Source organism: Chenopodium album, chromosome 17, assembly GCF_948465745.1.
Source record: "Chenopodium album chromosome 17, dcCheAlbu1.1, whole genome shotgun sequence".
Classification (NCBI taxonomy): Eukaryota; Viridiplantae; Streptophyta; class Magnoliopsida; order Caryophyllales; family Amaranthaceae; genus Chenopodium; species Chenopodium album.
Window position 1 is genome coordinate 49,914,460 of NC_137850.1, and position 16,105 is coordinate 49,930,564.

The window sequence follows — 16,105 nt, forward strand, 5'->3', positions numbered from 1 at the left end:
TTTGAAGAGGCAAAATTAATGACTAATAAGGCTATGTATGTAATTTAAATTTGTATTAAAAATAGGATAGAAAAGAATGTATCAGCAAGCTAGATTCTGATTCAGATTCGAAATCTTTCTAGTCATACGAAAATAAGATTTAGTGCACTAAATATTTTCTGATCGTGTGGACGTATCATTCATAAATGCAATGTTTTAATGTAGATAATTTGGTTTTATATGGCCTTTTTTTAAGTGGATTGCACGTAAGCAAATCCTCGATTAAGCATATATTTTGAAGTCCATTGATTAGATAACTAAAGTAGATTAGTGTCACTAATTATGCTTACATTGACTTGCTAAGAGACAAGAAATTAACATTTGCGTGGTCTCATGGTTCGGATATTTTTGTTGTGATATTTAATAATTTAATTAAATTTTTTTTATTTAGATGGAGTTTTCATCACTTTGAAACAAAAAAGCCTTTATCACTAAAATGACATAAAATTAAAATATGTTTCAACAATTACCCTTGCTTGCTACGTACATCTCTAATTCTTCCATTTGCTCTCTTATCACTTCACTAGCTAGTCAAGCTCTCAATGGACCACCATAAAGATTCTATTGACTACAACTCTCATAAGATTCCTTATTTTCCAAATTCATACTAATTAAGATTCACATAAATATGAAAAATCGAGAGACAACGAAAGAGTGATAGAAAATATTCTTATATATGATGGCGTAATAAAGAAAAAGTCCTGGTTAGTGAAAATATGTTAAATACATGTATGGGCTACACCCGCAAATTAAGAGAGAGACTCCACTTCACAAGTTTAAAAGAGGTTTAATCTCAAAACCCCTTAGCCTTATAAAGTGATTAACTCTCTTTTCTTCAGCCAATGTGAGACACTTACATGTATTGATACTTAAGAGGTCTATTTTTTAACATTTTCCCTCACATGTAAAGTCCTTTTAACTTGATCATGTGATCCAATACAATTTGGCCCAGAATACTTAATGCCATTAACTAAAGGTCCCAAATCATAGGCCTGACAATATACTCAAACCATTAGAGGTCTCATACTGTGGGCCTGACTCTAATACCATGTTGACAACGATTAAAAGTTTCATCTTTTATATATTTATGCAGTTATTATATAAGATGATAACGCTTGGAATAAAAAAATGATTCCGTAACTCAATACCTTTACACTGAAGAAAAATCAACGCACTAGAAAACAAATAACCTAAAACTAGTAAAAGAAAAGAAAGTGGACATGAAACCATTGATTTTTAATTAACCACAATTAGCAATTAATTAATGATGACTCAACTACAACTCTACAAGTGCAATATTAATTCGAAGATCCAACATAAAACTGATGAGGATGATGTAGACTTGCTTCAAAGTGTACATGTATAATATGTGGGATCCACCACACAATTGAATATTCTCATTAATAATTAATTAATTTTTTCTTGATTATAGACTATTGGGCAACTATTTTGTTTAGTGTTTCCCCACAAGCAACATTAATAGGGACCCACACAAATTAATCACCATTATGATTCGTCAAAATTCCTAATGTTTTTAAGTGCAAGTGGAATCATATGTCATCATTTTGAGGATTCCTTATTTGTAATATTAACATTATATTTATATTTTAAAATTATATCACAATTAATTAAGTATATAATTAGTACTTAATCTTAAAATCTTGATTATTTAATGAAATTGGAAAATAATAATGAAAGAAAAACAGCTGAGAATGTTTACAAAAATGAGAAAAAGTCAGTTGCAAACGTCATGGAAAGATTGAGATGCGGCGATTTGTGTAACCCTTCTGAAAATTCTAAGGACAAAATGCTAAGTGGGGTAAAAAAGAGGACTAGCATAGAGGATGTATATTTATGCTTTAATTTGCGACCCTTTCTAGAAAACCATAAATTTTTAAGGGTAGTGATTAAGAGGGAACATAACGCGTAATATTTAGATTGAAGCGTAGTATTTTATTTATGTGATAGCTTTATCTTAATCAGATATATCGATAGTGAATAGACAGGCTGTCAATATTCTATCAACATGTTTAGATCATATCTAAGAAAGATAGATGTAGATGCTCATAAAATATTCCGTATTAAATGTTTTTTCGTGTACATCTTATGTAATGTACGAATAATTTTTTAAGGGTCGATTTGTTTTAAATCCTCTTTATTTTATGTATACCATCCATTTTGAAAGTTATGAATTTTGGTACTTTAAATTAATCATATAATCTTACATACAAGTCTTTTATTTCTAGATAAAGCTATTAAATTCATGGTAAAGGATATTGTACATTTTACACTCCTTTTTCATTTGTGTAAACTTGAAATTACATTAATTTTTATAATCATACAATGATATATAATCACGCTAGATGCATGATCAATAACCCTTTAATAATTTGTTGTGTATATATATACACTGCAAAATTTATGCAATAATGCATATATATTATGTTTGAAATTATGCACATAATAACATGAACTAAAAAATATTGTTATTTATCATGCGTACTACTGCCTTTTTTTTTTTTTTTTTTCCAATAAATACATACGTGCAATCATGCATACTTGTTTAATTTGAATTGCAAATTCAGCTTCAATATAGAGTTTAAAATTTAAATATGAGTAGTTCATAGTTTGGAAGCTAAGTTTGTCTTTCTCTAGCTGTTTTTTTCACCCTCTCTTATAAGTTACTTAGGTTGATTTAAACTAAACTTCAAATAATATTTTTTTTCCCTTTTATCAAATCTCTTGCTCTTTATATTATCTTATAGTTCACCCATCAGTTCTTAGTTGACACTTGACACTTCGCATATATAATGATCAAGTGAGATTTTTCCGATTATTTTCATAGTACATTGTTCCATAAAATTCTACTCCGTAATTGTTATCATTTTTACTTATTGATGAATCAATGTATTAATAATTGAAGTTACATATTGGCAGGCTTAGTATAAGAAACATATCAATTAAAATGAATAGATGAATTAATTGTAGTTGTATATATATACACGAGTAAAGGTACTACAGTACTCCGTATATTAATTATAGTTGTATATATATACACAAGTAAGGAGAAAAATTATGGCCGTACCTCTATCTTGCTAGTGTACGATCCTATTCTTTTAAGCTTCTGGACAAACAGAACTGGTGTCAACAGAGTAAAGCAAAGCAAAACAGAGCTAAACAAAACGGAGTACTATGTAAAAAGAACGGAGCCATAGTTTGGCTGATTTGTTATAAAAAGTATTCTTAATATCCATTGGACTTCCCCACCTAACAAATACAGACCATAGTTTGGTTGATTTGTCTACTACGTATATAATTTGAGGCTGCTTCGGAATCTTTAATTTTTTTTCCTCTTATAGTGACCTAATCACATGTGTGCGTAGTATTTACATTTTGGAGATTGTACTTTTCCTAACACACGGTACACATTTCCCTTTCTGTCTCTTTCTCTTTATCTCCTCTCCCAATGGAATTGGGTACCAATCAAATACTAGGACAGGGGCACAGGGCATATCATAGGAGAAAGCTAAATTAGATACGTAGTAAACTGCCAAAAAAAAAAAAAAAAACTGTATTTTAAATCGATAAATATGAATTGTGTATTGGAACTTTAAACCAACATTATAGCGTAATAAAATGTTTATGGAATAAAATAAATCTAAAATCAAGCAGTCTGATAATATGAAGTACGAAGCTAGTAGATTGAGTATGTATGAAATTGATAATCAAGCTCGTGTTGAATTCTTTAGAGTATTGGTGGAAAAATATTCATGTGTTTGGTTAAATTTCTTAAGTTAAGGTGTTGAAATTCAATTAAACAAGTAAAAGAGCAATTTGTATCTCGTTTAGAGAAGTGTTCCTCCGCCCTATAGTCCGCCGGGTGGAGCGCCCGGCAGGGCACGAGAGCGAAGAAAAATTAAACGATGTCACCGCAACAGGGTGAGGGCCATCGGCCGGCCGGGCGCGGAGAGCAATATAATTTGACGGTTATTCTTCAGTTTTGCTTAGTTTATTGCTCTTGATATAAATATGATAGTTTATATTGATGATAGAACTTTAAGAAATCAGTTTATTCTCATTCTCTTGAAAACCTTTTGCAAGTTATTGTTCATTATCACAAATCACAAAAGCTTATTTACATTGTATTGTAATCATCCTACTTGTGATTGCAATTGTTTTGTCGTTGTATCTCCTGAGTAAATTTCCATGATACCCAATTGTAGTGTAGGGTCGGAATTATACTTTTGGGAAAGTGATCCCGTTCACGCCTCGAAGATTATTCTATTAATTTCATTTGCAATTTTCTTTGTGACCCTTGTAAATACAAAATCCCCAACAGCTCAAACATTTCATAGACCACTTGATAGATCCATCTAAACTCGTGAAGGCCATCTTTATTCTTTTGAAATTATTTTCAGTTCAGTTATGTTCAACTCAGTCTAAATCACATTAGTTCAATTCAAAGAGCCACAACACCAAAGAAGGTGGCCTTGTAGCCCTTGTTCTTTTATGTAGTTGTAGTTCGTTTAGAATAAATTAAAGGTAGTTGTAGTTCGTTTAGAATAAATTAAAGTGTGTTACTTCTTTTAGACCAAAAAAGGTGGCCTTGTTCTAAGAAAGTGGTGAGCATAGTATATTTGCAAGTGGGGCTTTAAGTGGGTGTAATCCATACGATCTTCTTCACTTACTTCTAAGGTGAATCAACCGGGTTACAAATTCTATAAATATTTTGTCAACCATATTATAAAAATAACAAAATTAGTAAAAGGAGTATTATGTCAAATGTGGAGTATTATTTGAAGGTCATAACTATAATTATTATGCTAATTAATTTTTAGCATTATATACATCTTATTAATAGCTAAGCTAGCGATTATTATTTATTAATATTGAACAAAGCTATATTAATTATTGGTATAGTAATATTCTTATATGCACAAGTTGTACATAAACTAGCTAGAAAGGAAAAAGTACATACTCAAGACTCAAGACATATACTTCATCCGTTTCTATTTAGTTGACATGTTCAATGTAGACACGCATATTAAGGAGAGTAGAGAGAGTGAGAGAGAATGATAAAACAAGTGGGGTATACTTAAAAAGCAAGGTATAAAACTTATTCAAAAAGAAAACGTGTCAACTAAAAAAAAAATTCCTAAAAAGAAATACGTGTCAACTAAAAAAAAAACGGAGGTAAGTATAGTTTATTTTCTAAATGTTATATTAATTAACCTCAATTACATTTCTTCAAACTCTAAAATGTAAACATAATTTTGACTTATATGACTTTAGAAGATGACTAGAAGTTTTTTTTAAAAAAAAAATAACTGTAAATCTTAAGTTGTGAGTAAATTTTATTACAAAAAAAAGAAAAAAAAACTTGATTTATAAAATGATTTTGAGACTAATAAATATTTTAAGAAGAATGAAGTAATGAACATTGTATGTTATGGTATGCAATTGACTAATTAGGTGAAATGTCAATGAAACAGTATCAACCGAACTTTGTCTGCTATTTTTCTAGCAAAGGAGTACATAAAGAGTCAAAATACCAACATACTTTGTGACACAAAGAACAGTATAAAATATCTGTAACAAAACTATTCAAAAAAAAAAAAAAAAAAACCTGTAACATTATTGAACCAATTTAACAGTATACCGATTCTTAGCTTGTTTCATTCGATTCTTCATTAAAATTTTATAATTTACTGCGATTATTACATAAAATATAAACACTCAAACTGAAATTCACTAAACAGTGGTCCAAAACCAAAATGTTCCTTTCAACCCCATATTTTTAAATTGGGCATCACCTTCAACAAATCAATTTGCCTTTACAGCACATTACATGTATAAGCCATACTATCCCTCCTATAATCCCGGATGTATCTAAAAGGAAATACGGAGTATTAAGTATATTTAGCAATTTTATACTACTTCCTCTGTTATGTATTATGTGCAACATTTTTCAAAAATGAATGTTACACATTATCTGCAACAAACTAAAACTTTTCTCTTTTAGTAATTTTTTTTACTTAAAATGACCAATGTACCCTTAGTTAGCTTTACTAACACATATTAAATGATTAAGATTATATGTTATTAACATATTAACCAAAATTAATTAATCAATTATCTAAACTCATCCCAATCTCTCTCCTCCCTCACAACCACATCCACCACCATTATCACCAACTTTTCTCTCACCTGCCTCATAGCCGCCCCCGTTGCCGCCACCACCACCACCACTTTTCTCTCTCTTCTCTCACAGCGACGGTTCGAATCCACCCCAGTCGAAATTCCCCACCCACCCACCCACCCACCCAGCCCCAACCCCGAATCCCCCTGAGCACCTCCCCTCCATTCATGTCGCTGCGAAATTCCCCACCCAAGTCGCCCAAACCTACCCCTGCCGTGCCGAGATCCCTAGAAAACCCCAATCAAACCCATCCCAAACCCTAACATTGCTGCTTTTTTTCCTCACTTTGCCCGAAAACCACCGCCGATCGAGTCACCGACCTCCTTTTCCATGATATAGTCGCGATCTTCCTTGAAATTGAAATCCTGAAAATTGATTAGGGTTTGCGGTGGTGAGAGAGTGTGTAAAGGGTGGTTTTGTGGTGGTTGCGGACTGGGTGAGCTTGGTTGCGGTGGTTTCAGATCTTGGTTGCGTCGGTTTTTGATGTGGCTAGTGGGGTTTCACGATGTCACATCACTCAGGTGGTGGGTTTTCGCGATTTGGTTGGTGGGATTTCACGATGTCGCGATTTCGCTCAGGTAATGGGGTTCCGCAATTTGGCTGGTGGGTTTTCGGATCATGGTGGTGGTGGTGGTTACAGGGTAACGGCGAGTGGGTGGATGTTGCTGCTGGTAGGTGGTGTAGAGGAGTCCATGGCAGTTTGTGGTGGTGGCCATTAATTCTCTCTCCTACCCTTAATCACACACCTTTCACTTAGTTAATCAACATTAACAAATTTTATCTTGGAAAACGTGCAACAAGGTTTGTTGCACATAATACGTAATGGAGGAAATATATATTGTCACTTAGATATCTTAAACCAAGACTTTGTTTGGTAAAGAGAGTATTGATAAATTATGATCCAATTGTGAAGGTTGATTATTCCATATGTCTCCCGTTTTGGTTGTTTGATATAGAGTTGGTTCAATGAATTGGTTATGCTTAACCTTTTACTGGCAATTTTATCAATATTTTTGTTCAAATAATCAAACCAACTAACAAATCAAAACATTTAATACAATTAGCTAGCTAAATAAGCTAATATAACTAGTTCTTATCAACCAATTACATACCCGAACGTATAATACACGTACATGTTTCTAATTAAAGATGCCATATAATGGTATATTAAGAATGAAAAGAAGGTAAAAAACAATAAAGGGTGCTCATAAAAAAATGGACTTTAATTAAAAAACATGAGGTAAGCAAGGGTCCCACAGATGAGTAGATTCTCCAATAAAAGACCCAAGAAGCAGGAGAGTCCAGGATTAAAAAAATAATTAAAAAATTTCCATGTTATGGACAGTCTTAAGTATATAATTAATCAAAATTAAATTAACAAATAAAAATAAGCATAATTTTTAAATTTTTTTTATAAAAAAAAGCTCTGCTTGTTTGCTGATGTAAGTATAATTGGTATGTACAAAGAAGTACCAACCCACAAAAACCCAGTATGTATGATTGTATGTAACCTTCTTCATCTTCTAAATTAAAATTACAACTATAATATCATCATCATCATCATAATCATGATCATCATTATCTGACTTAACTTCACAAATATCTCTTCTTCTTTCTCTCATTTTATTTGGAGATGCAAATCACTTCGAAATCTCCTAGGATTCTCCACAAAGTTAGTGCCTCTTTCTTTTTTTGTTTCTCTCTTTCTCTCTCTAAATTTTCTCTCTCCTCTCTTTCTTTTCATGGTTAGTTTTTGGAGCTTATTTTTGTTATACATAATGGGTTTTATGTTTTGAGAAATGGGTTTTGTTTTGTTTTTGATTTTGACTATCATTTTGCATGATTTAGTTGTTTTTAAGACAAGTGTTATTCTTTGTTAGTTGTTGAATATATATGCAAAATTTGACATCATAAGTTATAGTAAAGTTTGATAGATTCCAAGCATCTATTTTTATCTAAGATTTTGTTTGCTAATTTAGTAAATTACCTCTTTTAAATTCTGTCATGAGTTTATATGACCTTACTCAATGTTGATTTTTTATTTGTTTCGAAATTAATGAAATGCAAAATCAGCCAAATTATCACTAATTTCGAATTGTTGTGAATTTCAGTTGAGAGAGGACTTTTGAATTGAAGATGCTGTTTCAACTCCTCAAACAGATTGAGTTCTTCAAGATAGAAGATAGAGATCCTTCTTGGGAGTTTTGTTATTTGTTCTACATATTTAGACTACTTTGGAGTTTTGGGTCATAATAATATTTAAAACTTCAAACAAAGGTCTTCTGCAACAAAAATAAAAATAAAATTTGTATTTATTGAAGTTTTGTAAATTAGTCTAAGAAAAAAAAAATTAGTTCATTTTATACAATAGAAGTCTGAATATGGATGATGGTTCCTTTAATCCTACAAACAATCCACCAGTTTTTGGAAACATTGACTATGATTTAATGGAACAGCTCTTAGATGGTGGATGTTGGTTACAAACAGCTGATGGATCAAACCTTCTGCAGTCAGGTACGAGTCAGGGTCAGGGTCAGGGTCAGGGTCAGGGTCAGGGTCCAATAAGTCCATCCACATCTCGCGGCTTGAGTTATCCTTCATCATTTTCTTTCCCTAGTTTGGAGCCTGTCTCCAGCAGTTTGACCTCACCCGGTAATCAGCTTAGTAGCTACCGCGAAAAGTGGAGTCCTAAGGCAGAACAGGCAGTGGATTCAGAAAATCAGGATGACAGCGCGATAACACCAGCAGCAGCATCAGCAGTTCTGAACCAAGCGCGCAGTTTCTCTTGGGAAGGCAATGAGCTGAACAGAATCTTGTGGATAGGACCCAAGGCGAATTCGGGTCCTTCAACTTCTGTCAGAGAAAGGTTGATGAGAGCAGTTACTAGTTTGAGAGACTTGAATAGAAATAGAGATGTTCTGATTCAAATATGGGTGCCTATAAAAAAAGGACTAAAGAGTTTCCTAACAACAGTGGAGCAACCGTATTTTCATCAGCCTTCGAGTATACGGTTGCTCCACTATAGAGATGTTTCAGAGAAGTATGAGTTTCTAGCAGACGAAGATACTAAACAGGCACATGGACTGCCTGGGCGAGTCTTCCTTGGCAAGGCGCCTGAATGGACGCCTGATGTTCGATATTTTAGGACGGAGGAATACCCACGTCAAGTTTATGCACGACAGTTTGATGTTCGTGGCTCCATTGCACTTCCTGTTTTCGAGAAGGGCAGTGGTGATTCCTTGGGTGTTGTTGAGATTATCATGACTACTGATAAATTCGACTATCGTCCTGAAATTGAAAGCGTTTGTAAAGCACTTGAGGTCTGTTTTTCTTTCCTTACTTTACATTCTACTGATTTATTAAGGAATGATCTCAAATTATATAATTGTTTTTTTTCATTTTACATAATTTATGGGTAAGGGGCAATTTTGTTGACTAAATGGGGGGTATTCTTAAAATTGATTGGATGTTTTTGCGCATTTTTGTTATGGGGTAATCACGTCTGTTTACTGAATGTTGTTGTAGCTGTCTAGTTCAGTGCCGTCTTAAAAGTCCTAATTTGCTTTTCTAAGCAGCAACATTTGCTCATTTGTGTTACAATTTTATGCAGACTGTTCATCTTAGGAGTTCAGAAATTCTTGACACTCCTCCGGAACAGGTAATTTGATGCATCCTATTACAGACATTAATACTCAGTAAATAGCCTGTATTCTGAAAATAAAAGAAGTAACTGACTCTTCTGTATTTCTGACATCAATATCTTCCTAAATTAGTCTGATTTATTTTTTTCAGTCCGGTAAAAGAACTTATGATGCTGTACAACCCGAGATATTAACTGTGGTGAGAGCTGTATGTGATACACTTGATTTGCCTTTAGCTCAAACATGGGCTCCGTGTTCACAACAAGGAAAAGGCGGATGTTGGCATTCTGAAAACAATGTTAATTGTGTTTCAATTATTGATTCTGCCTGCTATGTGCGTGATCAACGAGTTATGGATTTTCACAAGGCCTGCTCGGACCACCACTTATTAAGAAGCCAAGGAGGTATAGTTGGCAAAGCGTTTGACACCAACCAGCCTTGTTATGCTACTGATATCACAGAGTTCAGTAAGGTTGAATATCCTCTGTCTCACCACGCAAGGATGATTGGGTTGCGCGGTGCAGTAGCAGTAAGGCTCCGTAGCATCTATCATGAGAAGAACGATTATGTTTTAGAATTTTATTTACCATCAAATGTTCAAGAAAAAGGTCTAGCTTTTCATTCTAGAATATGGCAGTCTGTATCAATGGTCATACAGCAGCATTGCCGGTATCTGAATTTTATCACAGACAATGACTTTGAGCAGAAGCTCTTGTTCCCTGGAAAGCCGGCTGCAGATAGTGAGACAAAAGAGACTTCCTGGTTTTCACAGATGATGGAACCTCAGAGAAAGGGCAAGGAGGTAGTGGTTTCACTGGAATTTGGAGAAGACGAGCCTAGTAAAGGATTTAAGGTGATGAATTGGAGTGATAACGAGCCAAGTTTACAACTTGGACAGGCACTTTCTGATAGTGAAAACATCAACCAAGATTCGGGGTCTAAAGGAATAAGTGGTACATCGTCTGGAGGCCGACTTCCTCTAAGTGCCAGAAGTGAAAAGAGGAGGACCAAGACTCAGAAAACAATCAGTTTAGATGTACTCCGGCAATATTTTGCTGGTAGTCTAAAAGATGCAGCTAGAAGCATTGGAGGTAACATTCTTATATACTACATAATGTGACCCCATTTACAAGAAAAATTAAGTGGCTTATTACATTCATAAAATACTCCTATGTTATGAAATGATGTTCTCTCTAAATCGCGGTGTAATATCTATGAAACAAGATGACTCAAGCTACCAACTGAAAATATTTTTGTATTCTGATTGAATATCATCCTTACTGTTAGCTAGTGCAGAACTTAAGAAACAGTTTTTTTGTAATACGAAGTATATTCTTGGCAACCAGCAGACATTTCCTGTTACACAAACATCTTGTCCAAAAATATGTATTCCATTAAATTTCCAAAAATATAGCTAAGCCTAGATTTCAAATGGCAGGAATTCGATGGTGCACATTGTTTTGCTTAATCTAACTTTACAGGAAGGTATAAATTATGTTTTCGCTTCATGCTGTCTTACTCTCAGACCTATGAGTAATCCTTTCCCCTTTGTAATTATATTTTTGCAGTTTGTCCCACAACTTTGAAAAGGATATGTAGGCAACATGGAATTGCAAGATGGCCTTCTAGAAAGATCAAGAAGGTGGATCATTCTCTAAGGAAACTTCAACTGGTGATTGACTCAGTGCAAGGGGCCGAAGGCTCCATACAACTATCTTCCTTCTATTCAAAATTCCCTGAGCTTAATAGCCCAACTACACAGCCAAAACAAAGTCAAGTATCGTCGATTAACTTAAACAATCAACCAAAGCAACAACCAACAACTCAACCTGAAGGGACCATACACCCTACAGGAGGCACAAATTCTAACTCCCCAGCCTCTACCTCTTCCAGCCAAACCTCGACTTCTAGTTATTGCTTCTCAAGCGGAGCAAAGATGTCATCTCCTGTTACAACCATTGCCTCAGGGAGTAAGGATGCATCGACAACAGAAGATCCTAGCGGTTCCCTCAAGAGAGCCCGAAGTGAAGCAGAATTACAAGTGCTAATAAGTAGTAAAAAAGAAGCTAGCCAGATATTGGAAGGATCTCAGAGCAATAAAACTCTTGCTGAGCATCCTTCATTTGAAACTCTGCCTCCTCTGCCAATAACAAAAAGCTGGCTTTCGAGGGAGGCAGGTGTTTTCAAGGCTAAAGCTACTTTTAGGGATGAGAAAGTTCGATTCTCAATCTTACCAAACATGGGATTCCTAGACTTGCAACAAGAAATTGTGAAACGATTTAACTTAGAAGACTTGAGTAAGATGGGAATCAAGTACTTGGATGATGATAAAGAATGGGTTCTTTTAACATGTGATGCTGATCTAGAGGAGTGCATAGATATACATAAATCGTCGGGCAGCCACACGATCAAGCTTTCCATCTGCCCTCTTTCGAGCTTGGCCAGTTCATTTGGCAGCAGCGGTTTATCCTAACTTCAGAATTCGCCTGTATGTAGTTTATGTTCTTATTCTTTATCAGTAGTTACAAAGATAGTAGTTTTTTTGGTTTTTTTTTTCCAATAATTGGGACATTGGGAACTTTTTTACTTCACCAGTAACCAATGTTATGAATATCTTGTATTTCATAATTCATACTGTTGAATATTTTTGTTCATCATCTTTGTACTATTGACATTGTATACTAGAAACAAAAAGATTATTTGCACACGTATATAATATACTAATATGACACGTAAAAGTAAGGTGTGTAACAATTAACAAAAGTATTATAAAAATAAAAAGTGATGATGGATATAATCGATATATGGTTAAAATTTCATGTTACACAGAAATATAGAATAGAACGCAAAAGAATCTCTAATATTAATATATAAGAGAGTTGTGAATAATAATGATAAGTAAATTTTTTTGAATGATTGAGTTGTAACATAAAGCACTACACTAATAATATGTTCATATTTTTATCTCTCACAAATAATACTTAGGACGACGACTCATATCAGTAGCCTCAATACCCCCTCATCCTCATATCACTAGCCTCAATACCCGCGTTCACAAGACCAACCAAGGCGGAGACAGCAATATAGCCAGGACCAGCAAGACCATAGAGCCAAAAGGCTACAGACATAGCAGACATGGCGCTGCATCCGGCAATAAGAATATCATCCATAGCAGACCTGTTGTTATCACGTAATTTGTAGACGACGTTCCTTGATATGCCCTCTAACAAGCTCACAGCCCCAAATAAAAGGCCTATATGATGAGTCGGACATACGACTGCAAGGAATCAATATTTGAGGGAGGGGCACATTAGTCATAGCCTATTAGTGTGTCTTGAGGAATAAGTTAGAGTTAGTTATGAGACTTTTTCTATAAATAGGCCTCATTAGGAGAAATAATGATCATCCAGAAAATTATTGTTAAGCTTGGCTTAGTTTTGGGAGAGCTACTCTTCCTCTCGAATGAAGAGTAATTGTATTGTTAGATTACATTGATCTTCAATACAAATATCCGTTATTTAGCTTAAATTCTGCTTAATCATCTTCTTAAACTCTCCCTTATCTTTCTGACCTGAGCTAATTCCTAGCAAATGGTATCAGAGCAGTTCTGTCCTGGTAGAATCACCCTCTGAAAATTCTGTTTTCTGCCATTAAAAAAAAAAAGAGAGAATGGAGGTCGCCGGAGCTTCGATTTGGTCACTTGAGCAAGTCTCCGAAAGGATGGAGGAATCAACGAAGAGGATTGTTGATAACCTTCAAAGAAATCTGGAGAATATCTTTGATGATGTATTTTCTCCAATTTTCTCTTCCATGAAATTGGAGTTGAAGGAAATGGAAGAAGAGCTTGAGGATGAAGAGAACCAAGCAGATTTAATGGAGGAGGAGGAAGTTCCAGAGAACATCTTCATCGGCGAGGAGTTGCAGTCAGCCACCATTTCCATAGGTGAGGAAATTTCCAGATGTGAGCAAAACTTTTGTTCCATCATTAGCAGCTTCTCTGGTGGCGTGATGGTGGAGAAATTGGGTGGAGGATGTCGTGGAGGTGCTGGTGGAAGCCGTGGTGAGTTTGCAGGTGGATTTACCGGTGGTGGTGTGCCTTTTGCGAGTGGTGTTAGCAGTGATTTTGAGAGCAGTGGGTTGAGAAATAAGGCAGGTGGTTTTGTTGGTGGTTTGTATGGTGGAATATTTGAGAGAGGTGGCGCCGGATGTTGTGGTTCGGGTGGTGGTCCAGGAGGTTGTGTCGAAAATTGTAGTGGTGGTGGGATGTTTGGCTTCCGGTCGAAGAGCTCAAATCAGGGCCCGAGATTGACGGTGAGTGGTTGTAGAGGCAACGGAAAATCTGGTGGCAGTGGCAGTGGTAACATCGAGTTTACTGGTGGAGGTGGTTTTACCACTGGAGCATCTGGTGGCCAGGAAAGCAGTGGTCAAGGTGTCGCCGGCGAGAAACCGAGTATAGGATGTAATGGTCTCGCAAGAAATTCACTAGGGGGTGTGTTCGAGCGTGGTGGGGCCGGAGGGTGTGGATCTGGTGGTGGCCCGGGTGTGTGCACTGGTGGTGCAGATTTTTTGGGTGGCTTGGCACCATGGAATTCGTTACAGAAACTTCCAGTAACAATGGAGTATGAGAGAAGCTTGGAGTCCTTTGTTGGCTTGGAGAGGAAGTCAAAAATGATTTATGCTAGTAAGGGTAATTTTGTCAATTACCAAGCTCATTATATCATGGCTGAGGAAAGTCCTTGGGGGTCCTTCTCATACCATAACGTTGAATGGGTTCCTGAAAAGGGTAAAAGGGAGGAAATGGGCTCATCTTTCACAAGGCCCATTACTAAAACATTTAGCTCACAACCCATTCTCTCACAACCAGATTACTTATCCTACTCCTCTCATTTGATTTTTCAGCCTATTCCTATCTCTATCAACCCCACCCACTCAAACGTTTTCCAACCAGATCCAAGGACCAAGCTATACTTTATTTCTCAGCAACTTGCACAAGTCAAGTTAACGAAGACCAACTCTACCCAAAATTCAATGATCTCTCATTACATGCTGGTGCATTATTCAGATTTTTCTGCCACTAGTGATCATTGTTGCCAAGGCCGGGAATCCAGTTCCGATAATAAACCACCTTGAGGACAAGGTGAATGTTTGGGCGGCGGGTATTGCAAGGAATCAATATTTGAGGGAGGGGCACGTTAGTCATAGCCTATTAGTGTGTCTTGAGGAATAAGTTAGAGTTAGTTATGAGACTTTTTCTATAAATAGGCCTCATTAGGAGAAATAATGATCATCCAGAAAATTATTGTTAATCTTGGCTTAGTTTTGGGAGAGCTACTCTTCCTCTCGAATGAAGAGTAATTGTATTGTTAGATTACATTGATCTTCAATACAAATATCCGTTATTTAGCTTAAATTCTGCTTAATCATCTTCTTAAACTCTCCCTAATCTTTCTGACCTGAGCTAATTCCTAGCAACGACTTTCGGGGTTAAACGCCTCATCTTAGATAGATGAGGGAGGCGGTGTCTTTGTTTTTGTCTTTCGTACAATTCAGTAACATCAATTGGAAAACCAGCAAAAAAAACCCCAAATATAACCACTCGAGGAATTCTTCAATGCTTTCTCGGCTATGTCTGTACTGGATAACCAACTCGGGTGCTTGCTTGTAAACGATAACCTTTTAGCTCACGTTCTCTGTTGCAAGATGACATGCATGAATCTATCGTATCTAATTCTCTCGTATATGCTTGGAATTGGATTGTTCATTATTATGATTATGGTTAATTTGGGTGAATATCAAACAAATCCTATCTAGCGAATACCTCACAATATTATACGAGTGTTATGGTTTCTTCTAGGGTTCAATACTCTTATTTATAGCCACAACCTTAAGCTTGTTTCCTAAGATAACAATATTTTCTCATATTCCATGATAAACATTGGAGTATCTTGTTGCATAAGTTTGATATATATTCCACACATTAATTAACATTGATACATTGTGGTTTCTAAAATCTCAATTCTATCTCAATCCACAATAAAACTAGGGGTGTAAATGAGCCGAGCCGAGTATTACCTTGTTCATGTTTAAGTTCATTTAACTTAGGCGAGTTCGAGCACGATCCCGAGCTTTTAAGCGACCTCAAATTTCTGTTCAAGCTCAGCTCATTTAGTACACTATATGTTCACGAACGGTTCGTGAACAACTCGTTTATTTAACGAGTCTTTCA

The 16,105-nt window shown here is 35.5% G+C and overlaps 1 protein-coding gene across 1 annotated transcript; it reads left to right on the forward strand.

Annotated features, from left to right (window-relative positions):
• Positions 1–7,706: 7,706 nt before the first annotated feature.
• LOC145588420 (protein NLP2-like) lies at positions 7,707–12,601 on the forward strand. The gene is made up of 5 exons (XM_081645063.1): positions 7,707–7,910; positions 8,350–9,558; positions 9,849–9,896; positions 10,031–10,970; positions 11,448–12,601. Exons 2-5 carry the CDS (start codon positions 8,620–8,622, stop codon positions 12,350–12,352), a joined length of 2,832 nt encoding a protein of 943 aa, XP_081501189.1. The 5' UTR covers positions 7,707–7,910; positions 8,350–8,619; the 3' UTR covers positions 12,353–12,601.
• The last annotated feature ends 3,504 nt before the right edge of the window (positions 12,602–16,105 follow it).

Excerpts from the sequence above, each read along its gene's own strand:
- LOC145588420 (XM_081645063.1), top strand. The coding sequence starts at position 8,620 with ATGGATGATGGTTCCTTTAATCCTACAAACAATCCACCAGTTTTTGGA. Across the intron at positions 9,559-9,848 it reads GCGTTTGTAAAGCACTTGAG|ACTGTTCATCTTAGGAGTTC; the intron begins GTCTGTTTTTCT and ends AATTTTATGCAG. Across the intron at positions 9,897-10,030 it reads TTGACACTCCTCCGGAACAG|TCCGGTAAAAGAACTTATGA; the intron begins GTAATTTGATGC and ends TATTTTTTTCAG.